The 25937-nt window shown below is 44.6% G+C and overlaps 3 protein-coding genes, 1 long non-coding RNA gene and 1 other non-coding gene across 9 annotated transcripts in view; 2 read left to right on the forward strand and 3 right to left on the reverse strand.

Moving 5' to 3' along the window:
- The first annotated feature begins 696 nt into the window (after window positions 1–696).
- On the forward strand, window positions 697–785 carry trnay-gua (transfer RNA tyrosine (anticodon GUA)). Its single transcript is given in 2 exon segments — window positions 697–733; window positions 750–785. It is a non-coding gene; the product is annotated as a tRNA-Tyr (tRNA).
- Window positions 786–1293: 508 nt separating this feature from the next.
- hal (histidine ammonia-lyase) lies at window positions 1294–9859 on the reverse strand. The gene is made up of 20 exons (XM_086074208.1): window positions 9543–9859; window positions 8806–8866; window positions 8691–8718; window positions 8534–8608; window positions 8377–8449; window positions 8218–8284; window positions 8082–8119; window positions 6898–7023; window positions 6264–6403; window positions 6105–6152; window positions 4943–5090; window positions 4761–4856; window positions 4598–4656; window positions 4334–4414; window positions 3431–3496; window positions 3194–3359; window positions 2976–3110; window positions 1910–2018; window positions 1735–1804; window positions 1294–1661 (listed from the first exon to the last, which is right to left on the reverse strand). Exons 1-20 carry the CDS (start codon window positions 9787–9789, stop codon window positions 1530–1532), a joined length of 1965 nt encoding a protein of 654 aa, XP_085930334.1. The 5' UTR covers window positions 9790–9859; the 3' UTR covers window positions 1294–1529.
- Window positions 9860–9991: 132 nt separating this feature from the next.
- On the forward strand, window positions 9992–24885 carry LOC147174945 (ETS domain-containing protein Elk-3-like). Its single transcript, XM_086072943.1, has 6 exons — window positions 9992–10365; window positions 11108–11374; window positions 17930–18138; window positions 19090–19824; window positions 21302–21424; window positions 24285–24885. Exons 3-6 carry the CDS (start codon window positions 17932–17934, stop codon window positions 24402–24404), a joined length of 1185 nt encoding a protein of 394 aa, XP_085929069.1. The 5' UTR covers window positions 9992–10365; window positions 11108–11374; window positions 17930–17931; the 3' UTR covers window positions 24405–24885.
- On the reverse strand, window positions 13506–21006 carry LOC147174946 (uncharacterized). Of its 2 annotated transcripts, XR_015094544.1 has the most exons (5): window positions 20626–21006; window positions 18171–18388; window positions 17907–18069; window positions 14394–14658; window positions 13506–14313 (listed from the first exon to the last, which is right to left on the reverse strand). It is a non-coding gene; the product is annotated as an uncharacterized LOC147174946 (long non-coding RNA). The 2 variants fall into 2 exon arrangements; XR_015094543.1 differs by lacking the exon at window positions 18171–18388.
- The window catches only part of LOC147174947 (cyclin-dependent kinase 17-like), a 41168-nt gene continuing 39512 nt past the window's right edge, over window positions 24282–25937 (reverse strand). For all 4 annotated transcript variants that reach the window (XM_086072940.1, XM_086072938.1, XM_086072941.1 and 1 more), the window contains one exon: window positions 24282–25937. Coding sequence is in view for 3 of the 4 variants with exons in the window: in XM_086072938.1 (XP_085929064.1) it covers window positions 25900–25937 (38 nt within the window). In the remaining variant the exon portion in view is untranslated.

Consider the following 25937-nt stretch of genomic DNA (forward strand, 5'->3'; position numbering starts at 1 on the left):
TCAGGGAATTTTACAGTAAACAGCTGCATGCTGTAAAAAAAAAAAAATCAGAGGGGATTAAAAAAAAATACATAAAACACCTTGTACACCTGCACAATGAAATTCCATCAATTACAAGAAGTCTATGGGGGGAAAATGAGTTGAGAGGGCAGTGGGCTCATTTGACAGTAAATGGTCACTACGGTAAAACGTTACAATACTGCCACCTACTGGTTTATTGAATGCATTTATAAAAGTGTTTGTTATTTTTGTTCTGCTTCGTGACCTTAAGCGAAAGTACACAGTGTTATTTTTATGACGTACATTGGCTTGAATTCGACTTCGATTAAGATCGTTTGAAGGTAATACTGCTACTTACGAACGACAATATCACAAACGAAGGAATGACGACGTCACACACAAGTGATTACCTGTGAAGTTGTCAAGTTTCGGTAATTAGTCCAATTGAACGATGTTGTTCTCACGACGAGGGCGTGTTCATTTTTTTTTGCTTTCATATGTTAGCTAGCGTTAGCAAGAGACGCTAAAGTAAGCTATGACAAGCTTCCGCTTCTTTGTGAGGAGACAACGTTTTCTTTGTTTTTCCTCGGTTTGTTTGGCCTTTAGCGCAAAAACCTCGCCGGCATATTGATTTAGCAGCTTGGATTCGGAAGTGGTTAGAGATATAAAGACATTTTCGTCAATGTCAAAATTGTACCTTCGATAGCTCAGTTGGTAGAGCGGAGGACTGTAGAGTGTGAAATGCTGGAATCCTTAGGTCGCTGGTTCAAATCCGGCTCGAAGGACTTTTGTTTTTATTTTTAAAAACTGATGTAAATATATATATTTTCTAACAACCCTAATATATATTTAAATATATATATATATATATATATTTAAATATATATATATTAAAAAAAATATATATATATATATATTTAAATATATATATATTAATTTTTTTTTATATATATATATATATATATATATATATTTAAATATATATATATATATATATATATATACGGTAGAAGCAGTGTGTAGCCAAGAGAAAGGCCAAATGAAGAAAACAGACCGTTAGGAACAAATGAATATATTTCCCTGACTAAAATGTTGTAATATTTCATATGTGATGTAATGAAATCTGTAAAAGTAGGTGAGTACTTTTGATGGCGTTTAGGCGAGGCCTTGTGTGCTGCCCCGGCCGCAACTCAACCTTTATTTGCAAGTGCTAAAAATGGGAATATGAATGCACTAAGAACAAAGTGGAGAATTCCACTGCTAAAAGAAAGACATTGATAACACGCTACAAAGTTATTTCCAAAGTTGTATTGCCGGCGATCAAATATGTCATTTTATACAACACCATTTAACAGATTGGACTGGAAGGCAGCTAAGTACAACGGCTGAGGTAGTTGTGAGGCAGAACTAACTAAATCAGATGACGACGCGCGCGTGCAGGTTCAAAAGCCGCTAAAGGATCAATTACGAGTTTATGCAGCACGCCGACGGCCGGCAGTCCCGACCAAACGGCCGCCATTTGGCCACGTTCATTCGTGGCGACAGCGCTTCCTGGGCGAGGCGGGCGCCTCCAGCGAGAAGGCGGTGGGAGACACGGGGCGGGATTCCGGGATGTACTCCGTCTGGTATTTGTCGATGTACGGCTTGGCCACCGTCCACACCTGCGTTGGGGAAAAGAGCTCACGACGATGCACGGGCGCGCAACACGGGAAGCCGCGTTCGGGCCGAACTTGCCTTCTGGTCGAGCAGGAGACGATGCGCCGCCTCGATGTCCGGCGACATGAACCGGTCTTTAATCCACGGCCTGCGCGGGCGGGAACACTGGATAAATATTAACCCTCGCTTGCGGCCGAGCAGGACGGCTCGTTTGGACCTTGGCCCCCCCCCCCCCCCCGCGTGTTGGACTTACTTGACCACACTGCGCACCAGGTCGTAGACCTTCTCCAGCGGCGTGGTGGTGCGCAGCGGGCGGAGGAACTCGATGCCCTGGCAGGCCGCCAGCAGCTCGATGGCCAGAACTGAGAACAGACGCAAAACGTGACGCAAAACGCGACGCAAACTCGACACAAACTCGGAGTCACTTCATCGCGCTTTCCTTTTGTTTGCGTCTCCCGATTGATTAACCGGCCAATGATTGCCCTTCAAACGTTGGCCAAAACATTTTCCCCCTTAAAACGTTCAAATGGAAGAAAAAACCGAAGTGCACCATTTTTGCTTGCGTAGCATTAGCAACTAGCAAATGTATGTTATTCTGGTTAGCGTCCTTGAAGCTGTTTCATGGACACCGCGGTGGGAATTAACTGTAAAACTAAACGCACAAAAAAAAAAAGACATCCGCTGTATATTTAAATACAACACGCTTTGTTTTTAAAATATTGCTAGCCTTGCGCTAATGTTCTAATTCAAATGCTAACGAGAAGTTAGCATGGACTTTGGGAAGTATTTCTCCTTCAAATAACAAATATTCACACACAAATGCTGTGGGAGGACATACGGGAAAGATAACACGACGCAGAGGCACAAATTCTTCCCAATGTGTGAAAAACAAGTTATTTTAATAGAATTCAGTCCAGTAACTTTCTTCTGCACGCACTTTATATGGATGCTCGGCACCACACTGCCCCCAAGAGGCCAAAACGCACAGAAAGAGTCACTATTTCTTCTTTATCGTTTCTATTATTTTACGACATTCTATTCTCATGTCACGTTCTTATTTTATTTGACGTTGTCCTTCCAAGTTATATGGAAAGTTCAAAACGTGCTTTTTTGTTTACATTATGATGTCATAAAAGCAATTCCAACATCCTGTTCCTCTCTCGTCGTCTAACGACAACCGCGCGATTGACGTACTCGCGTAACCCGGGACGTCCGTTCACCCCGAAGCTTCGCCGCAATCGGTAACTTGAGAAACTCGCCAAGCGAAGGTTCCCGCTGTACTTGCGGCAACTTTTGACAAGAGGCGCCGGTTTCCTTACCTTGCTCCACGTGCTCCACCACTCTGAGGGCCTTGCGGGCAGCCCAGCCCCCCATGGACACGTGGTCCTCCGTGGCGGCGCTGGTTGACAACGAGTCCACGGAGGAAGGATGGCACAAAACTTTATTCTCTGAAACTGTGCACGGAAAATGAGTGAGGAGGGGGCGGCGGAGGGGGGGGGGGCGTTTGGGGGGAAAAGCAAGACGGGAGGAGCCCCACCCAAAGAGGCGGCGGTGCAATGAGCAATCATGAAGCCCGAGTTGAGCCCCCCCTCGTTGACCAGGAAGGCCGGCAGCTCGCTCAGCGACGGGTTGCACAACCTCTCGATCCTGCGTTCGCTGATGGAGGCCAGCTCGTGGACCGCGATGGCGAGGAAGTCGAGAGCCTGGGAGGAGAGCAGATGCCGAGACGGCGGCAAAAGCCACGCCTTCGCTTTCTTCGTTTTGCCGCACTTACCTTTGCCGGGTACTCGCCGTGAAAATTACCACCTGAAATGGTTTCCCCTCTTTCGGCGAACACCATCTTGCGCAGCCAATAGGAAAAAAAACGGCGACAATGGATGGATGCAAAAACCCAAGTTACATCGGACATTAGTGGAAGTCAGTCGAGATAAAAAAAAAAGAATTTAAACGGCTGGATCAAAAAGAACCCAAATTGGGTCAAAAATGGACCAACCCAACTTTTTGAGTTATTAAACAGATTTATAAAGCAACCTCATTTTTGGCCTTGTTTTGTGTGTTATTCGTTTGGCCCAACTTTTTTGGGTTCATCGAATAACCCAAGTGAATTTGGTCAAAAATGAGTTATTTGATCCAAAACGTTGGGTCAAATGAAATAACCCACCAAGTTTTGTGGGGTTCTGGGTAACTTGAATAACCCAATTGAAGTAGGTCAAAAATGAACTGACCAAATTTTGAGTTATTTAACACAAATAGTTGGGTCAAATTAAATAATAACCCACCAAGCAACCCAATGTATTGGGTTGTTTTGTGGGGGTTTGGGTAAATTGGATAACCCAATTGAAGTAGGTCAAAAATGAACTGACCCAACTTGGGTAATTCTTTTTCATGAATGACCCACAAAGCAACCCAATTTTGGGGATGTTTTGTGGGTCATTCACTTGACCCAACAATTTGGGTCAATCGAATAACCCAATAAGTTGAGTTGATCCCTTTTTTGACCCAAAATGGCTTATCTTTGACCCAACTACTTTTAGATTTGATGTGGCGGCCACAGGAACGCAACTTGGCCGTTCAACGCACTCGAGCGATCTTTGACGTCGACCAGCGCAAGATCTGCGCGGTTCTTGCTCGACGGGGACGGCGGGTAATTCTGCACGTTTCCCAGACTGAAGGATACGGGGTTGTCGGTGGCGCTGTTGATTTCCGTGTTGATGATGTTGAGCACAAATTGGATGGTGTCGTTGGCGATGCCGTGGACCTTTGAGCAAAGCGGCAAACAAGGAGCAGGTCCATGAATACACGGCAACGCGTTGCGATCGTTTGGAAGGAAGCGAGTTCATATCCAACGTGACGACTTTGAAGGTGTGTGGCGGTTGATTTCTTTTTGGACTTTCTGGACTTGCCACCGCTGGTGCAGATTGTGAAGCCAAATGTGTCTTACCTGAGGACAGCAACGCATGGTGTAAGCATCCTGGACTCGGTCGCAGAAGCGGTGGCTCTCTGGAAACACACAAATCTTTTAGGATTCTCACCTTTTGCCGACGGAAAATCTGGGCCGCGGGTCGCGTTTGCTTCCGTCGACTTCAGGCGGCTCTTGTACCCACCCGCGATCTCGGACGGATGGTGGTCCGAGTCCAGCAGCGAGCGGAAGCGCAGGGCCACCTCCGTTTGTCCCGGGTGGGGCCTCAGCAAGTGGATGTCTGCCGCGAAGAAAAAAATGGGCGAAGTCGACCTCGATGTCGCGGAATGGTAGAAGATGCGGAAGGACCCCCGGGGCGGCGCTCACCGCTGTCGAAGGCCTTGGTGGTCCCCTTCAGCACCTCCAGGGTGAGCGCGGCCACGATGTCCGCCTGGCGGGCGATGGCCTGCGCGCGCTCCACCGCCTCCGCCCCCAGCGAGGTGATCATCTGGGTGCCGTTGATCAGAGCCAGGCCCTGCCAGGGAGACGTTGCAGTCATGTGACACGTGTGGCGCAATTCGCTCATTCGCTTCCTGCTCTTTTTCAAAGCAGAGAAGAAGTAAAAACTCATGATATTTAAAATGAAAAAAAAAAAAGAAGCTCATATTAGGAAAAAAAAAACAATGCTGTGTTTTGTATTTACGGTGGGTTTCGCGCCAGACGCACGGATTGATGTGGGTGGTGCTGTCACGATCAAATATTTTTTAGAATCGATTAATCTATCGATTAATCTATCGATTATTCCATCGATTAATCGATGAATCTGATTCATTTTAATTTTGCATTGAAGGGAATTACAAAAAAATAAAAAATCCCTGTTTATTAAGCAGTGATTGGTGTTTATTTCGCACTTTGTATTTGTATAGTGATAAAAAAAAAAGAGGGACTGATGTTGTATTATGTTACTAGTTTGGTCATTGTGCTCCAAAGTGAAAACAGATGTTTGCAAAAAATGTCGTCTTTTAATTAAACACACAAGATTATCGGTCTTCTTTCATGAAGTACTACAGAAATCAGTTAACAATTATTGTTGATATGCTGAAATTATTTTTGGGGACACTTTTACATTAAAAAATGGCTCCAAACGATTACTCGATTATTAAAAAATAGTTGTCGATTAATTTGATAATCGATTACTTATCGATTAATCGATGGATTCTGACAGCTCTATATGTGTGTACACATTGGAATTTTTGAGACCGAGAAACGTAAGTGCTCAAGTGAGGCTCGTGTGGCGAGCGGCAACGTAAGATGGCTGCCGTGCATACAAGTCGTATTTTGTACTCAAAAGACCCAAGATTCCTTGCGAATAGAGCACGTGCGCAACACAAAGCAAATGAACCAACAACTTAACTGGAAAGGAGTGAATGATTAAGAAAAAAAGCCAACGTGTCTATTTTTGTCCTTGACTTGCTATGAATGATGCAACGCAAGGTCCGAGTGGACCTTGCGTTGCTTCTCTTTTGTGCAAACACGGCAACAACATTACCTCTTTGGGCTTCAGCGATATTGGCTTGAGCCCGTGGGCCTGCAGGACCTGCTCACAGATCAAAGACATGTTAGAGGTCAAGGGTCGTGAAAGGCAAACATGTTTTTGCTGTTGGACCTCGCGTCCTTCAGCGAGCAGGCAGGCGAGATCTTATCTTACGTATTTGGCGTCGGCCCACCCGCTCTTGGGCGACCACATTTTACCCTCGCCCATCAGCCCCAGGGCCAAATGAGAGAGGGGCGCCAGGTCGCCGCTGGCACCCACCGTGCCTTTCTCGGGGACGAACGAGAGGCAGGAAGCTGCGACGGGAAAGGGGAAGGCCGCGTTAGCCAACCGCAACAAATTCAAGCGCTCCAACTTGCGAGCTTTTCATGTTGCCTGCCGTCGCTTGGCGGAGCGAAAATATTGAGTCGTTCAGGTACTGTGATGCCCTGGCATGTGGGCAAGGAGAGCCACAGTTGCAGATGCTTTCAGTCGTTCAAAGAACGCGACAGTCAAACTAACAAACTCAATACGAGAACATTCGCAAGGAACAAGCCAACAAACAAGACTCCTGAGGCCACACCCCTTAAAGGCACACATCAACACAATAATTGCAATGTGTTTGTGTGACAACAGCGGCTCTCCTTGCCCACGCGCCAGGGCATCGTAGTATCTTGAGTTGCTCCATTCAAACTATCCGAAGCTGACAAAGCAAAACAATCGACAAAACTTGTAAGTTGGGGCACGCGTAAGTCAAAGTACTTCTGTCCTAAAATGGCCGCCGACAGGAAGTGGCAGTGGCGTTGCTCACCGTTGAAGGCCTGGATCATGGCGCGGAGGGTCTCCAGAGAGATGCCGCTGTGCCCTTTGGCCAGAACGTTGATCCTCAGAGCCAGCAGCATGCGTGTCCTCTCCGGGCTCAGCGGGTTTCCAACGCCTGCGAGACACGCCCACTTTTCAGAAGCGACCATCGCAACCGAACCCAATTCAACTATCGCGAGGATGAATATGGGTCCTAATTAGGTCGGGGAAGGCCTTCGGTTCGATGATCCGTCGACTGCCTCGTTCAGCAAATGTAATCGGCGCCGTTCAAAAGGAGTTGGAAGAATTTGGGAAAAAAAAAAATCTCGTGCTTTCTGTACAATTTTGACTTGTAATAATATAAAAGCGGGTGATTTGCATACATTATAGCTTTACATGATCAACATTTTTGAGGGCGATCATTGATCGAGTTAGGAAAAAAAACGATAATTGAACACAAGATGAAGCAATATGTCTATTTAAATAACTTTATTTGTTTATTTATTTATGCATCTATTTCACTTAAAAGGTTTTTATGACAACAGCGACATCTTGACAGCGAGCCGCTCAAATTCATTTGTGGGGTCCGCCACAGTTAAACGTGACAAACATGCAGCTGAACATTAGTTTTATTTCGCAGAGTCGATTAATGACATCATTGATCAAACTGCAAATCAAATCGGGAAATTATCAGCTAAAAATGTCATGAAAATGTAAGAAATATTGACATTTTTGCCCACGCAGAGACCTTTTTTGGCAGACAGAACTTTTTGTGCTAGCCTTGGAGTCTCACTCTGTCCCACTATCATATGGTGTTCCACAGGGTTCCGTTTTGGGGCCCCTGCTCTTTTCATTGTTTTTCCCGTTTTTTGAAATTTGAAGTCGTCTGTATGCAATGATGTTAGTAATTGTGTGATGTGGCAAATCCAAGTCCAGAAAGTAAAAATCCTGCCACAGTTTGGCTTTAGCCCCAGGTGCTAGCTAGCTAGCCCCCATGGTGCTCATTTATTTGCTAGGGAGCAAGCTAGCTAGCACCTGGGGCTAAAGCCAAACTGCTAGCTAGCTAGATCCTTAGCTAGCCCCCATGGTGCTGGTTTACCCGCTCGGGAGCTAGCTAGCTAGCATCAGGGGCTAAAGCCAAAACGGTGGCACTTTGTGGCCCTGGATTTGCCACCTCTGGTAATTGTGCTTTACCTGCCGAGTGCGAGCGCACCAAATTCTCCTGCAGCTCCCTGCGCAACACACAAAGAAAAATCACTGAAAATCAGGCTTTAGCTCCAAACATTTACATTTTAAAACAATTTTCTTCTTCTTTTTTTTTTTTTTTTACTTGAGTTTGCTGACAGGAATGACGGTTCGAGCAAAATTTCCAAAACCGGTCGTGATCCCGTAAACAACTGCAGTGAAAAGAGAGCCAAAACACAATTGAGCGGCCCAAAATAAAATGGCAGCCGCGGCGGCGGCGCGTTTCCCGTCGACGAGGTCCGACCTCTGTTTTCCTTGACGATGGTGTCCAAAAGCTCTCTGGATTGCACAACTTTCCTCTCGGCTTCCGCGGCCAGCTGAAAACGTTTGCCGGAATGCGAGACGATAAAAGAGTCAAAGGTCAGCATTGTCAATCGGGAGTGTTTTGGCCGCTTACTGACTGTTATCTTGTAGAGTCCTCTGCCCAAGTTGACCAGGTGTGTCGAAGTCAGGCTGTTGCCGTCCAAGCAAATGGACTGCCGAGCAAACAAAAAACAAGAATGTGCTCAATTATGCGCTCAAGACGCAGAAAAGCGTGGAGAAAAAAAAGTGACTCACGTCTTCGGGCTCTCTGTACGCCGCCGTGCTATTTTGTTGGGCGTGGTTCATGTAAGGAGAAAAGACGTTTCAAATGCAAATGTCATTCAACGGCTCACATTGCGCAAGCGGATACAGGTGGGAAACTCCAGGCGCGCACGGGATGAAGTCCGGACACATGGTGTCGCCGTCGATGACTGCAAACACAACAGCGGTCACGTGCTTTGCTCACAAAATTAAGCAAATCGGGGTAGTGTCGCGACATACGGTGATGCGTTTGAAAAAGTCTACACACCCCTCCGTCAAATGCCAGGTTCTTCGCTAATATAGTCATTTCAAAACGTTTTCCACCATTCATGCGACCTATGACCTGTACGATTCAATGACGAAAAGAACGGAGATAACGAGGGTTGCAATGATGACGACATTACCGAATGAACAATGCTGAGCTCTTTTAGGAAAAGGAGATAAAAAAAAAATCACATGAGGGGGAAAAAAAAAAATCCATCTTGGTCTCTGCCATTTGAAGGGGTGTGTAGACTTCTTATATCTGCTGTGTAATTACTTTAAGTAAAGAAGAGTAAAGGCCGGTTTATGTTAAAATGTTCAATAATTTCAATGAGTGCCCAACACGGAGTGTCGTCGGTTTATTGCGGTTTCGGTTATACGACGCGTCCGAGTTACGAACGGCGTTGAAAAGTGAAAAGTCCTCCTCACACGGCAACGTGACGTCACGTTCGCTTGTTTTCCACACAAATGCCACATTTTCTCGGACTCGACTTGCGCGGTTTTCTTAATGACGGACGGCGGCGCGTTCTGCTTTACGCGCAACTCCCGTCGTAAACCGAAGACGCCCCCTGTTTTGGGACTAACCCAGTTCGACAAAGTCATTCTCCTCCAGGACGTCGTCGACGGTGTCGTCGGCGTCGAGCAGGCCGAGCCCCTGGCACCTGCGCACCGCGAAGCGGGTGTCCTTGAGCGCCTGGAGGCCGCCGTTGTCCGGCTTGTTCTTCACGTAGCGTTTGAGGGCTTCGTGGCCCAGCCAGCGGATGGTGGACTTGCGGTCCCGGCACGGCACCGCCAGCCACTCATCTCGGACGTGGACGGTGAAGCAAGGCATGGCGGGACTCTGCTGGCGCACTGAGCGCCGGCGGGGTCGCGGACCGCCACAAGGCTGCGGCCGGACGGCGGGCGGGGGCCAATCAGACGCGGCCGCCCGGGGCCACGCCTCCGCGGCACAGTGGACTGACCCCCCGGGAAGGCCCGGGGGGTCATTCGGTCACAAGGGGTGTTGGGACATCGTGGGCCGAAATCACCTTGTGGTGATGTAAGTGAAGCGTGCACGTCGCGCGCGTTAAGTCGTTTGAAAAGTTTGGAATGAAAAGCTTACAACTTTGTTCGTTTTCTATTTCTAAAGTAGTTTGATCTTAAACAGTTGCTACTCCGGTGCCCATCCTCTGATAACCGTTAATTGCGCTTGGGCGCCCCCTGGTGGTTGCGGGCCACTAAGCAGGTGCTTGGTTGTTTTTTTTTGGTTTGGACCGTCTCTGACTTTTAGACTCTCGTTTGTCAAAACGTGATTTTACAGCACTTGCAGACTGTTTTTATGAAGACGCTCGGAATGACGAGGGACGCCTAAAGGCGCCATGACAGACATCGAACAAATGATATTCCTTCTTGGCTGCAGGTTCAAATGGTAAAATCGGATTTTAAATTAAGGGACACGCTAAAATGTGCGGTTTATTATTATTATTCTTTTTTTTTTTTTTAAAGATAAAGCAAAAAATGAAAAGGGAAACCGTCGAAGCTGGTGTAGGAATTGTCATTGATGAAGGGACCGTGACAGACACCAAACAAATTATAGGTTGTACAGAAAAATTGCATTTAGTAACTTGCTAAAATACTTAAAAAAAAAAAAAAAGTTATAATATAAAGAAAAAAAATAGCAGAAAAAGGATTCTATCTGTAGTGGTATTCAAATTAACCAATTCATACCGAATGCCATCAAATCAATTTTATTTGTTTATTTAAAAAACAAAGATTAAGAAAATAAATAGCGTTAAAAAAAATATTCTGTAGAACGCGTTTGTCAAACTGACGAGGTTCTCCTGAAGGCACCACGACGGCTATCGAACGATGATAACTGGATTTATATCCAGTAATACGCCAAAATAAATGAGCATTAACTTAAATAAGGTTACGTAAGCGTTCGTCTGCTTAGGCGCCTTCAAAACGGCAACAACAGTGGAAAAGATAGATTTTTTTTCGTACAAGGTGCTCATATTGACAAAGCTTTCCTGAAGGCACCGTGACGGTCAGATGATGTCAGTTCAGGGGCTGTCGGATTTCTTTCTTTTTTTTCAATACCTCCCTCCCTCCCTCCCCCTCTCTCTCTTTCTGTGTGTCGCTCGCCATGTGTGCCGACTGCCGTCCGTCAGCGGGCAGGCAGCAGAGGCGAAGAGGAGGGGAGGAAAAGTGTGTTTACACAGACGGCAGAGCGCCTGGGGAATCGTCGGCGAGAGGAAGTGAGCCGCCGGCTCTGCGTCTGCCTGCTCCGACTTCCTGCTCGGAGGAAGAAAAAGCACAGGATCCGATTTCAAGCCGAGCACAAGCAGCGTAGCAAGCATGGAAAAACAAGCGACCTCTCCGGCGGCGTTGCGCTAAAGTTCCTCGGCGGGGAAGAAAGGCCACGGAAGTGATCGCAGGTAAACAATTTGCCTCCATTTTCTATTTTTATTGTTTCCCCCCGCAAGTTAGTTGCGTGTTTGGACCAGAGTCGTTGCGTTGTTCTTTTTTTGTTCAAAAGCAGTGAACGCACCACTTTTTTTTTTTAACAGAATCGCAGCTTGTCTTCATTCTTCCGGTGCGCTTCCGAGCAACAGCTTGGGAGAAAAAATAAATAAAAATCATCGAGACTTTTCAAAACGCCAGGCTTTGTTCGATTTTTATCAACCTTTTCGCGTCCTCGTGGTTAGCGTTTGCCACGTACAGACTTTTAAGATTGTTTTGATGGGTTTTTTTGTATTCAATTGCTGTTTAAACGAGAAAAAAGACCAACTAACTAGTAACTAACTAGTAACTAACTGGATGACCTAGCTAGAGAAAAAGACTAACATCATTTCTCGTCATGTATTCGTTTTTAACATTTCAAATGACAGTTTGCACAATGTGAAGGTTGAGAAAGAAAATGACATATTTACATATTCTTACTAGTAACACAGTTTTACTCATACTGCTACTAGTTCAGCACTTGTTAAATGAAAATGTAATTGTCTTCCGTGGTCAGCAGAGGGTGTCGCCACTTACTAAAAATCCAAATTCGCCCCATTCGGCCACTAAACGCCTCTTTTGGAAACTCACAGTATTACAGGAAATTGCTGCCTTGTCCCAGAATTGATAAATGATGTCATCTGGTCAAAAAAAAAAAAAATCGAGTGTATACAAAGAACCCATTTGACCTCAATTGCATGATTCAAACCAGTTAATAATAAGGATTTATAACATTTCATGTGTTTCAACCAATGTGTTTTAGAGCCAAAAGGTACAATTTGATGTGGACAAATGGAAATGACAAAATTACACACCCTCGAAAAGTTTCATTGCAAATGCAAGAGCAAAAAAGCAAATCAATCCCAACAACAACAACAACAGCAGCAGCAGCAGCGAAGAGAAGAATCGTGAAGAAATCACAACGTGGGCTTTTTCCACGTCGGTACCAACGAACAGGAAGAGGGCGCGATGTGGTCACGGCCGAGTAATGTCTGCACCACGCCGGCCGTCGACTAATCTCATTAAGAGTTTCCGTTGGACCGACACACTGGCCGGCTTTGTGAGCCCGCCGGGGACGCCGACGGCAGCCCCGAGCGTCCCCGGCGAAAGAATGCCCACAAGAATGCCCGGCGCTGCGGCCGTGACTCACCCGACCGACACCGCCGTCGAGGGAGAGAGCTGCTCTGCTTTACCAAACTCAGATCGTTTCCAAAAATTGACACAAAGTGCGATTGCTTGATTTTGACAAACATACGTGAATATAAGTCAATTTTCTAATAATATAATCGAAATATGTATATGTGCTATATACAAATGCAGTATGCTAGAGGTGTCAAAAGTAAGTCTTCGATAATCAAACTAATCAGCAACTATTTTAATAAACGATAGTCCAAGTCTTCTGATTTCAGCCTCTCAAAAGTAATTCTCCGATTTCTGCCGTGCTTCAGGAGAGCAGGCCGATTATCCGATTATCGTTTGTGTTGAATCTAAATCAGACATTTGCAAACATCTGCTTTTATTTTGGAAAACAACGACAAAAATCACTTTCAAAAAGTCAATCAATCCCGTTCATGTGATATTGCGTAATTGTTGTCATTTTGTTATCATCAAATGTCATAATTCTATTTACTCAATATTTCGTGCTCTAAAAGTTGAAAATATTCATGACAAGGGAAAATAATTATTATAAAAATGTTTTTTTTTAAAGTCAACAATCATCTTAAAAGTTAATTTCTGAATTTTGTGGATTTTTGTTGTTAATCCAAAAATACATACATGTATAACTTTTAATATAAATTATAACACTAGTTAAATATGATATAAAATAAAATATTAAATAATTACTCATGTATATTATTTTAGCTGTAAAATTGAGCATATCCCAGACAATTGAAAATAAATATAAAAATATTTTCCTTTTACAATTATTCTCACTTGTAGATTTTTATTTATTCTATTATTTATTTATTTATTTTATTTTTTTGCGACTTAAATTCAGTATCTTAAAACGGACCCATGTCGGGCAATCCTGAATGAAACCAAAGCCCTGATTTGGATTTGAATGAAATGGTGTACATTCAAACACCGTTTGGTGGAAAGAAAGTTGGCTAGCTTAATGCTAACATGTAATGTAAAACACCATTGATGGGCTAACGGAACTTAGCTGGAGCCGCGAAAAATATTTGCTGGCCGAAATAAATGATGAGGTTGAGAAGCGCTGCAGTGTGTCCGGTTCGAACGTAGCTCGTCCAGGTGAGGCAACGGTCAGACCAGCTTATGTTTTTCTGTTGTTTAATTGTGGGGAGGGGGCGGGGCTTTGTGTGTGTGTGTGTGTGTGTTTTCTGTAAAGCAAATACAATACAATACAAATTTAACAGGAGCCATTGTATGGCTATAATACAATGCTACTTAGCCGGCCGGGCTACTTAGCGATACATAAAGTTCAAAATAGTGCAAGTACCATTCACTGAAATTAATTTATATATAAATATAAATATGACTTAGAATGACTAATAACGTTACACTGCCCAATGCACGCACGCATTGAGAAATAAGAATTTGTAGCAAAGCTTGAACGTGTAGCGAGCAACTTCGTCCGTCGGTTGATTTGCGTGGGTCTTAGCAACAAACATAGGTGGCCAAGAACATGCCTAATTAGAATTGAAACGGACCAACAGGGGTCGCCGCAACCTCGCAAACCAAGTCCAACCTGACCTTTTAAACACGTCGTACACAAGAATACTCACAATAGGATGTGGGAGCGACAACCGTTGCTCCTTGGGGACCTTCTCTGCCCGGCGGAGCTCAATACTGCCCAGCGAGTTGTGGCACAACGCGGTACTGCAGCGCTGACGGCTTTGGATTTGCCTGTCAACTGTAAAACAGGCCAAAAATGACTTGGAGTTGTGGATTTGTTGATGGCGTTTTTTCCCTTCTCGCATCCTGTTCCGCTACCTTGCCACTAGTGCGCCGCACCTGAGGCTTGATGAATGATGATGGCGGTCTTTTGACCAGAGGGAAGTGCGTAGCGATGGCGGCGGCGGCGCAAGGAAGCGCTCCCCTGCCGCGGGATCCCTCGGCCGGCCCGATTGTCCTTGGAAGCAGAATGGCAGGAAGTCCTGACTTTGACAGCTTTGTAGTTTGGCACGGCCCGCCGGAAAAGGCGGCGGATGGCGTGCGGCGGAAAGCCGGCCGTTCCTCTTGCCAGACGTGCACTCCGCTGTCAACAATCAACAAAGCTCAGCCATCCAATTGTTCTTGCGAAATACGAACTGAAAAGTCCACAAAATTGGTTTGGAGGATTAAAACTGCCAAAATAAAAAATGAGAAAATGACCAAATAAATCAAGTGAAAATAAAAAGGGATCTAAAAAAAACAGCATTCAAAAATTTGATAAGAATTTTAAAAAATGCAAATAATTAAAAAAAAGTTTTAAATGGTGGAGCCCAACCCAAGACACGCTTAGGACCGCCCCCTCATTTGAATAACATTTCGACCTGACAGAGCGTCTGCAGCATGAAATCAATAAATAGGAGAGCGGAGCGTTTTTATTGATTGATTTTGATTTCTATTTAGATATTTATTTTTGTATTTATTTGATTGCTGTCAAACAATTACATTTTAATCAGATTAATCACATCTTTGAATTTTGATTAATCGCGATTAATCGCTTCATTAGATCTATAAATATTGTTTTTATTTCCATTTATATAATTTTTTTGTATTTAATTTTTGATTTTTTATATCTGTTTTTCTTTTCACTTTTATTAATTAATTAATTAATTTATTTTTAATTTGGTCATTTGGACAAAACTAGTGCTTTGTTGCTGTCTTGCGGTGAAAAGTGTGTCTGCTGAAGTGAATTGAGGAGTTTCATTTTGACAAAACGAATGCTTTGCCACCATCACGTGTCATGTTGTTGTCAAGGAACTAGAATGTTGAAGCGAGTCGCGGAGTTTGATCGAGACCAAAGTAGTGCTTTGCCGCCTTCCTATTGCATCCTGGTACCAAGGAAATATGTTGAAGTGAATCGTGGAGCTTTATTTGGGCAAAAGTAGTGCTTTATTGCTGGCATCTTTGTACCAAGGAAGTCAGTTGTGGATTTCCATTTAGACCAAAGTAGTGCTTTGCTGCCATCTTGTGGTATCTTGGTGCCAAGGAGGTACATAGAAGTGCTTTGTGAAATTTCATTTGAACATAGGTAGTACTTTGACGCTATCTTGTGGCATCTGTAGGTAATTCAAAATCTTTGTAGAGGGGGTGTCAATGAGTCGCAGACTTTCACTATTGGCAAAAGTATTTTCCCTGCGGTATTCCGGTTGCTGGTTGGCACTCGCGCTATATCGCGCATTTTTCAAGCAAAGTTTTTTTGTTTGTTTTTGTTTGTGTGGTTTTCAGTCGAGTGAGCCGCCTCGTCTTTGCAAATGTGTCGTCTGCCACATTCGGACTTCGACATGCACTGAACTTCCCTTACCGCCGCTCCTTCCTGGTTACTATGGCAACTCCCGCACGCGCGCTTCAGTTAGCGCTGGTGCTGGATTGCGCCGTTTCTGAACGTTTCCTGCTAACTACGAACGTTGGCTCACTTTACATCGTCTTCCAAATAAAAACAAAATCATCACGCAATGGAAATGTCATTTAGCAACTTTTTTGTTGTTGCTGTAACTCACGGACACGTTCGCAAGCATCCCCCCCCCCCCCCCCCCAAAACGCTAAATGACGATGCGGACCCCCAACAAAGCAGTTGAATCAAACGGAATGTATTTTTTTAACGATCTTTGTTTGCCCCCCCGACGTCTCCACCGGCTCTAAATTTAGTTTGGGAGCGGGACCGTCCGTGTGCTGCATGAATAGAAGCGCGCGCGCACGTGCGTGCGTGTGCGTAGTTGAATGTGGCGGTAGACGCAGTAGAGGAAAAACACACACGAGGAGGAACAGCAGCTCAAGCCAGAAGTATGCTTGCGGTCCAACATGGCCGTCTTTCGCTCCACAGGAAGTGTGACGCGTGTTCCTTTCGGGGCCGAACGTCGGCCATCGCGATTGACAGCTTGCGAGGAGTCGCTCGAGTCAAGTATGGAGGAATTAAAGTTGGGGGATGCCCGTGCATGTGGGCAAGGAGAGCCACAGGCGCCGTTTGTTTTTAAACAGTCACGTAAATACATGCAAAATGAAAACACTCGCAAGGAGCGGGAACCAGAAGGTGACACTTGAGCCGCGTGGTACCTGATGCTGATGTCACTCACTAGGCCACGCCCCTTAAAAGCCTGCGTCAATCATTCCCATTCATTTTGAAAATTCAATTGATATTTCTGAAGCTTTGACTTACAAGTTCAATTTGTTCCATGACCAGGCTCATAAATCAAAACACTTGTATTTCAAATCATCTTTCTCTATTGAAATAAATGTAAATGCCATGAATTCGTTCCGGGAAAAAATGCCCTCAAATTTTTTGGGGTAAGTAGTCAAAAGTACAGCATTAAATTGTTTGTGTATGATGATTTCATGGTTGCTCTGCTCCACGTACCCTCGATGACGTAACACCAAGACAGATGGTCACATGTTACAAAGCTGCGCTAAGATGAGTTGTTTGCAGAGAATAAACAAAAACAAGTTGTTTAAAAGTTTATAAGGTCTAACATCATTGCTAACTTTGTTAGCTCATATATAGCATTTAACATTGTGTGTTAGCATTAAGCTTGCGGAAGTTGTGTGGTTTGGTTAAATTCTAGGGGTGTCAGGCAATTAAGATTTGGAATCGTAATTAATCACATGACTTCAGTAGTTAACTCATGATTAATCGCAAATTTTATATCTCTTCTAAAATGTACAATAACACATTTTGGGGGGAAGTTTTCATACTCTTAACATAAAAGTGGAAACAAATGTTAACTAATAGAAATATGGCTGCATCTTTTTGTCATGTCATAATAATAGAATTGAGTTCAAATTAAAAAGATGTACTGTAAAAAAAAAGAAAAAAAGTGTTTTTGATTTGTGTTGGTAATTTTTCTGCCACTAGATGGCATAATTGCATTTGTAAGACATTAATGACAGCTCAGCGCATTTTCCTTTTCATATTAAGAGCTTTCTAATCTTTAATTCAAACGAACGCACTCATTTTGGCAGCCCTACTAAATACACGTCATTTTCTTCGTTTAGTTCCAACTGGGAGTGTCAACCGATTTTTTTTAAAGAATTGTTCACAATCATTTGAGTTTAGTTCATGAAAAGGACAATGTGCAGTAACATTGAAAAGATGGCCGCACCAGCTTTAGCACAATGCTAAGTTCACCACCACCATAGCTAGCGTAGCGCTCCTAACTCAAATTTATGCTCGGCACTAAACATACCAAAAAAAAAAAAAAGAAAAGGTGTCCGGGCGAGGTCAGTCGAGCTGAATTTGCAATCTGCTAGCCTAGCAACAAAAGTGCTCAGTCAGTTGACCTTTTGTGCCCGTGCGAGACTAACCGGCGGCTTGCGCTGTCGTGCAGCTATGGACAGCGCCATCACCCTGTGGCAGTTCCTGCTGCAGCTGCTGCTGGACCAGAGCCACAAGCACCTGATCTGCTGGACGTCCACCGACGGCGAGTTCAAGCTGCTCAAGTCCGAGGAGGTGGCCAAGCTGTGGGGCCTGCGCAAGAACAAGACCAACATGAACTACGACAAACTCAGCCGGGCGCTGCGATACTACTACGACAAGGTCAACGCCGCCGCGTCGCCGTTACGCAATACCTTTGCGATGGGAACCGCCACGTTCGCGTCAGCTCTCGTTCATGGGAGGGGAAGTCGGGTCAAACATTTGATTTACGTTAAGAAATAGGAATTAAGCAGCAAAATCAGACGCGGCGGCCATTTTGTCAAGATACCGCCCTCTGTTGCCGACTGAAAATGACATCACAGTGCCTGAGGGCTCAGGTAACAATCGCCACAAAATGGCTGCCCACTGAGATCTAGAAAACACAACGTATGATCAATTAGAAGACGTAATGTTGTAAACAAAAATGTTGATTTGTTTTCCCCTTCAAGTAAAAGTACAAACAGCGATTTTTATATATTTATTATATTTATATATATATATTATTGTTAATCCACTGAGGTTCAACATAAGTTAGCTGAGTAGATATAACTACTCATTATTTTTTTAATCTGCTGTATATATGCATTATTAAAACACCAACAAAATTAGCCTACGCTAAACGGTTAGCAATCGCGATTAGCATTAGCGTGCTAGTGACACGTTTAAGGTTTACATTTAAGGAAAAAAAAAAAACACTAACCACCATTACAGTTCACCGGTTCCAGCTCACACATATATCCTTTCGTGTAATCGTGTCTTAAAAGTCACTTACAGACGATGTTTCAACAAGTAAAAGCGTGGAGCTAGCTAGCTAAAAAGAGTTAGCTAAAATGAGCTCAATAACTGTAGAAACATGGACGGTGGCGCAAACATGGCTTCGAGGCAGCCATTTTTAGTCAACCTATTTTTAAAGTGGACTTTTCCCCCCCCCCCGCCCTAATTATTATTGTCTCGGGGAGAGAAAAAAAAAAGTGATATCGAACATCCTCAACCTAAAGCAGGGTCTCGTACTGCAATGCTATTTTGGTTTTCCCGATCCTAAAGAGATTCCTTGTGGTTCTTCCCGCCCGACAGAACATCATCAAGAAGGTGATCGGCCAGAAGTTTGTCTACAAGTTCGTCTCCTTCCCCGAGATCCTCAAGATGGACCCGCAGATGGTGGAGATGGGCCTGACTTCCAGAAGGTTCCCCCCGCGGGAGGGCGACCCCCCCGAGGCCGACGTGGATGAGGGGGAAGCGGAGGAGTGCGAGGACGAGGACCAGGCCAAGGAGTGCCTGAGGAGGGCGCGAGCGGCCGCCCTGGGGCCGCAGCGTTGCCGCAACGACTACCTGCGCTCGGGCCTCTACTCGTCCTTCAGCGTGGCCTCGCTCCGCAACCGGCCCGAGCTTCTGAGGGCCTTCGGCGAGGAGCCGCGCTCCGTCATCCGCTTCTGCGCCAACGACGCCAAAGCCGAGGCGTACGCGTCGCCCGCCACGCCCCCGCGGACCAACCGGGATGAATACGAGGAGGAGGAGGAGGGGCTGGAGGGGGACTTCTTGGAGCAGAGCGCCCAGCCCCTCAACCTCTCGTCCGGCCGCAGGGAGCGAGCCCTGCGACCTCCGGCGGAAAGAGGCGGCGGAAGCTCCGCCTCCTCCTCGTCCTCGACTTGTAGTCGAGGAGACGGACTCCCGGCCAAAAGCAAAAAGCCAAAAGCTCTGGACATCTCGGCCCCCTCCCTGCTGCTGGCGGCCAGCGACATCGGCTCCATCGCCCTCAACAGTCCGGCGCTGCCGTCCGGATCGCTCACGCCCGCCTTCTTCACCGCGCAGGTGAGGACAAAAGTGTCGATGCTGAGAGAGCAACACTCGCGCCAAAACATTCCGCACTAATGCCTCTGGGAGTTTGAATGAAGGCTGAGAGATTTTTTTGGGAGTCAACAAAAATATTGCAGGAATGCAGAAAGATGAGCACTCATTCTCGTAAGGCTGCAAAAAAACAAAACAAAAATCCTGAACAATGTTTTTCTGCATTCAAAAATTCACAATCAAAAGTGTAAATGCAAGGAGATACATTACAGGAAGATATTGGACAAATCCATAAAACAAGTTTGTTTTAAAATAACGATATAGCGAGGTCACTGGTGATGAACCATAAATATTGATTTATTGATATTAAACAAATTAATACATACCGGTGAAAACATTCTATAGGTTTTTCCCGCCAAGTGTGTTTGAGAAAATGAAAGGGAGTTTGTAGATTTGAAACTGCTGGCAAGGTTTTAGAATGTAGCTTGACTTCACCAATCTTCTCTGACAAATGGACGCCCTCAATAACAAGTGTCATTCTCAAACTTGGCCATTCACAATGTCCCGCCATTATGAAAGTGCGCAGTCATGATTAATAGTCACAATGAACGCTTTCCAGCTTCAACAAAAATAGCAGCGCTAGCATTAGCACTGAAAACGAGCTAACGTTAGTCATGGCCGTTATGTTGCTAGCATGACTTACTCATAAGTTGAACTCGTAAGTAATGGAATGTTACTATTACAATAAATGTTATCGGTTAAATTGTATTTTTGTGTTTTCCATGTACAACCAATTAAAAATCGAAAACTGGGTGATAATCTTACCTGTCAAGCAGAAATATTTATATATAATTCCACATCGCTTCTGAATCCTCTGACGTCTTTAGTCGGGATTTTTTTTTCCCATTACATTATTCATTCATTACTCCACCTTCCACTTGCTCTTTAATTTAACCATCCAGTTGCCTTCATCACATGTCAACAGATGACTTGTCAAATATTTGTCATGATCTGGGAACGGCTCGGGATCCTGACGCGGCGTTGTTTGCCTGGCGGGAGGAGTCAAAACAAGACGCGAGCACGGCAAAAAAATGTCGACGAGCCGAGCGGAGGGAAGAAGGCCCTTAAGTGATGCCAGATGCTCCAATAATTCCATTAATAACGCGAGTGGGGCTGCAACACTGGCTCGCTTCTCTGAGGTGACACGAGACGGAGGGCGGGGGGGGGGGGGGGGGGGGGGGGGGACTGGAAGACCCAGAGAGAAATTGATTTCATATGTTTTCTCTCTAGTTGCCCCCCCCCCCCCCCTAACGTCACCCGTGTATTCCAAAGGAGAAACCGCAGACTTCCTTCCTGCTCCGCCAGTTTGTTTTTCCACCCCCCCCCAAAAAAAGCGGCTTCATTTGCATTTCAGCATGTTTCGCATTAGCCCAGAAAGGCCTCAAGAGCCATTCCGTGCACTCCTCTTGACGCCTCCTCTTTCTCCTTCCTCATTTTCCAGACTCCCTCCGGTCTGCTGCTGGCTCACAGTCCGCTCTTGTCCGGCATCCACTTCTGGAGCAGCCTCAGCCCCGTGGCCCCGCTCAGCCCCGCCCGGCTGCAGGGCCACGGATCCTTGTTTCAGGTGAGGCCGATGTGTGACGCATTTTTTTTTATAGCGGTGGACAGTACGGTGTCGCATGGTGGAAGAAAACAAACAAACAAACAAACAAAAAACAGACGCGATTCCATGGGGGCTAAAGGCAGAGGTGGCAAATCCAGGTCCAGAAAGTAAAAACCTTGCCACAGTTAGGCTTTAGCCCCAGGTGCTAGCTAGCTAGCTAGCGCCCATGGTGCTCGTTTACCTGCTAGGGGGCTAGCTAGTTAGCATCAATGGCCAAAGCCAACCTGTGACAGGGTTTTTCACTTTCTGGACCTGGATTTTGCCACCTCTGGCTAAAAAAATTTGTTTACCCATTGTTTGCAAAAGTACTTACACCCTGTAAAGTTCAGTTCAGATACTTATGGAGAAAAAGTAGAAGCACAAATTTAACTACTTGAAAAAATAAAGTACAGATTCAGCAAAAATATAATTTTACTGCTAAATATCCCAATTTTGATAACTTAAAAAAAAAAGAAATAGAAATAGATTCCCTGTTTTATGAACTCTCATAATACATGTACTGGGACCCAAAATTTATTTTTGGAAAAAATACACTTGACTGTATTTTGTTAGATTGGACTGCCAATTTTTGAATGTCAGAAGCTGCTACGTTTTAGGCTACATTGCATTTGCCACAAATTGTTCTCGGAGTGGTCAACACTTCCGAGAAATAAGGCCATGGCTGGAGAATATCTCGCGTCTCACAATTAGTTGTGCCTCGGTTGTTAATGCTCGCATTCCTCCCAAGTTTCTGCTGTTCCTCTTTTTTTTCCCGCCCTCTAAAAGAGCCTCAAGATCTCAAAGAAGATCTCGCGCTCTCTTTTTAAACGTGACGTTGTCATCCACGGAGCTTGAAAGGAGCAGCAAGACTTTTTTTCTTTTCTTTTTTTTTAACAAAGGAGTAGAAAGTACACATCTGTTTTCAATTGTAGGGAGGAAAGTCAGAAAATGATTCAAGCACAGACGTCTGAAAAATCGACTCGGGTACAGCGACGAAGTTAGCAACCAGGTTGGAGGTCTCGAAGTACTAAAGTGTGCCATCGTGTGCATGTCGAACTCATTTGTAATGCGAGGCCACATTGTAGTTCTGGTTTCCCTCAGAAGGCCATTAGAACCTAGTTTTATTATTGTATAATATTATAAATATAATAAAATACTAATAAAGAAATAATAATAATACTATATTATTATGACATATTGACCAGACCCGACCACAAACGGCGAAAATTCGTGAATATTTGACACTCGTTAAAATCCAGACATTTTTTATCTATTAAAAAAAAATCGGGTAAAAAAATACACATAAATAAGATGGTATTATTATAAAAAAAAAAAAGTGATTCAATGAATACCAAACTGGATATGTGGACGTCTACGGTAATATTTTTTTTTTGCCAACAAACGGAATTAGAAATGAGAAGTCCTGTAAAATTGTGATCTCAGCTGTCCTAAACAGTAAACACGATCACAAACACCAACATTTGAAAATGTGCTCCATCAAGTTGTTATTTTTTTTTTGCCAATCATCTTTCCTCTCCATTTGATAGCGTTTCTCTCGCCTGCGGCGCTTCCAGTAAATATATCCAATCAGGTTTCAGCCTCTTTGTGTTGCTATGTCAATCTAATCTGCCCACAGGGCCTTCACAAGCAGTCGTAACGTCGACTATATGAACTCATCGGATTGTACGTTTGTCCTATTTATGTGAAAATTTCCAGCTCATCAGAATATATTCATTACAGTAAACTGCCGTGATTCTCTTCATGCCACGTGAAGAATGTCGGCGGCCATTTCTACATGGTTTTTTTTGTGTCGCCGCAACGGACGAGCGCAAGTTGTGCGTCGTCTAATCAGACTTTGCTGGCGGGTCCGGCGGGGGGTGTCCGGTTTCAGCAGTGTAGCGCGGGAGAGGAAATCCTGTGAAGACTTCCTGTTTGAGCCCAGGGGAGCCAACCAGCCCGAACAGGGCCAACTGGTTTCGAGAGCGGATCCGCACTCGTCGCACGCACGCACGCACGCACATCTCGTACGCCGCACCCACGCCGGATCCCCTTGTGGCGGGACGTGCCTTGATTAATGCATGTGTTTGTGTGTGCTAATCGCTACAGATGTGTTTTGATAGCCCAACATGGCTGTAACAAGTTTTGCTCTAACGGACCAATCAGAGGACAGAAACCAGCTGATGGGGAAGAAAAGAGGAAAAAAAAAGAAAAAAAAACTTGACCGTATTGACCAGTTTTATTAATTGAAGTTGGCTTGCTCTGACCGACCAATCAGAGGCTGGAAAAATGGTGACGTCATCGAGGCTGATTTGAAGCAAGACGGCTCCGACTGAGGCAGACGTGACTAAAAAAATCTTTGCCTGTGACGCGCACGATTCACGGAAATATGATGTCGATTTTATTGCTCTTTGCAAGGTTTAATAGTTGAAGATTGTTAGTTTTTCAAAAATGGTTTGTTTGAGCCAGCGCGACTGATTGCAAAGGTGCAGGGCGGATGACATTGACATGGCAACACACACAAAGGCTGAAATGCTGAAATCTGATTGGATGAAACTCGGAGCTCAGAGAAACGCTAACAAACAAAAAGACTGTTGAGCGCACGGAGCAAATATTTGAGATGAGGTTGTAAACGTAGTTGGCTGCTCGTGACAGTGGAGACCTTTTACAAAAGAGTGGACTCGGGTCGGAGGTGGGGGGGGGGAGGGGACAGAGACGAACAGGAAGAGGCACAATGAACAAATAACAGGAAGCTGAATGTGGCGGTTCCTCACCGGAAAGCGAGCCTTTCACAGAACTTCCACCCGCCCCGCCCCGCCTCACCTTACCTTCTCTTCCTCCACAGTTTCCCAGCCTCATCAACGGACACATGCCGCTCCCCCTGCCAAGTCTGGAAGGAACACCCTCCTCCTCCTCCTCCTCCTCTTCCTCCTCGTCCTCGCCCCCCAGTACCCACAAATCCTGATCCTTCCCACCCCCGGAGAGGGATGTCGCCTCGTCTTCATCCTGGTCAACATCCTCTTGAGACAAGTTTTGTGACCTCATTCGTGATTTGTTTTTTTGCACTTGGGTTGCTTGAGGTCGCAGTGGTGAAAGCACTCGGTTAAAAAAAAAAAAAAACACACACACACACAAAAAAAAAAAAAAGCCATATCGCTAGCTGTGGAATTCTAGCTCGACGCTCATTCATAACTTCTTATTTCAAATGTGGCGTTTGTTTTTCTATGTAACGTATGCACTTGCTTCTCAGATAGTACCGGCTGTGCCTTCATTTTTGTGGCCTCCCAATTCTCCTTGAAGACAAGATTTTCAAATGAATGAAAAGCCTTTTTTTTTTTTTAGTACTTTCTCTTTTTATACTGGACGTGGTATACAGTATGTATTCTGTATAATTTTGTATTGTGAAGAATGTCGTCCATTTTCAATAAACTAAGCATTGAATGCTTGATGCTGTGATTTATTTTTATTTATTTTTTGACATGAGAAGGAAAACAAATCACGTTCTAGTTTAAACTTGAGATTTAATTTTCTTTTCTCTTTTTTGGGTGGGCGACTGCAACTCAATTCCACATAGCGGCAGAAACAATTATTCACAAAAGAATATCATACAAAACATATTTAAAACATTGTGAAAGACACTCAATGGAAGAAAAGAAAAGGGGCCATGTGTGCATGGAAAGCTGTTGGCGCATTTACGACACATCCTGCTAGAACAACCGTCTTACGAGTTACGTTTTTTTTTTTTTTTTAAGCCGTCCTTAGCTGGATTATCAAGTATGCGGGGAAAAAAAAAAACGCTCAATGGTCTTTCCCAAATATTTGCCATTATGTGTGAATGCAATTCAACTTTTGCTTTGTAACAGACAAGATGACAGACACAAGATGGTGGGCTTCAAGTGTGAAGAAGCGTGGGAGGTGTACCTTGCTTTTAATGCCCAGCACGCACGCACGCACGCACGCACGCACGCACGCTACCTGACCGGAATGATTCGCCAGCAAGCTTTCACCCGTCGACACGGCCTATGAAGGGGGCGGGGGGAAGAAAAGTCCAAACCTTTTCAACAGGAAATGAAAACATTTGTTTGTTTGTTTTGGTTGAAGGTAGAGTTCTATGTATGAAAAATGAAGAAAATCACAACAACAACAACAAATTTAACCACTTCAAAAGATTAAAAATCTATACACATTGCATGTTCTTCTTAAAGTGACAGCGCCAGTTAGAATTCTAAACAGTAGTCGGATTTTAGCAGCACATTCTCTCTTCTTAATAAATATAGAATATAAACGTCTGTTGGGCCACGCTGAGGCCAAACCTTGTTGCGAGTGGTTTGGAGGGCTGATGATGAAGATGATGACGATGGTGATGATGATATATGCTACACCACGATCCAGCAATGACATTGTACAGCTCAAGAGATTCTTTCCAAATCATCCTAAACAAAAAAGAAAGTCCAAAGAATCTAAAACAGCAAGCTTTGTCTTCGGCTCTTCCCGTTAC

The sequence above is a fragment of the Leptonotus elevatus genome, chromosome 4 (genome assembly GCF_054856555.1).
Source record: "Leptonotus elevatus isolate MCC_2025b chromosome 4, RoL_Lele_1.0, whole genome shotgun sequence".
Classification (NCBI taxonomy): domain Eukaryota; kingdom Metazoa; phylum Chordata; class Actinopteri; order Syngnathiformes; family Syngnathidae; genus Leptonotus; species Leptonotus elevatus.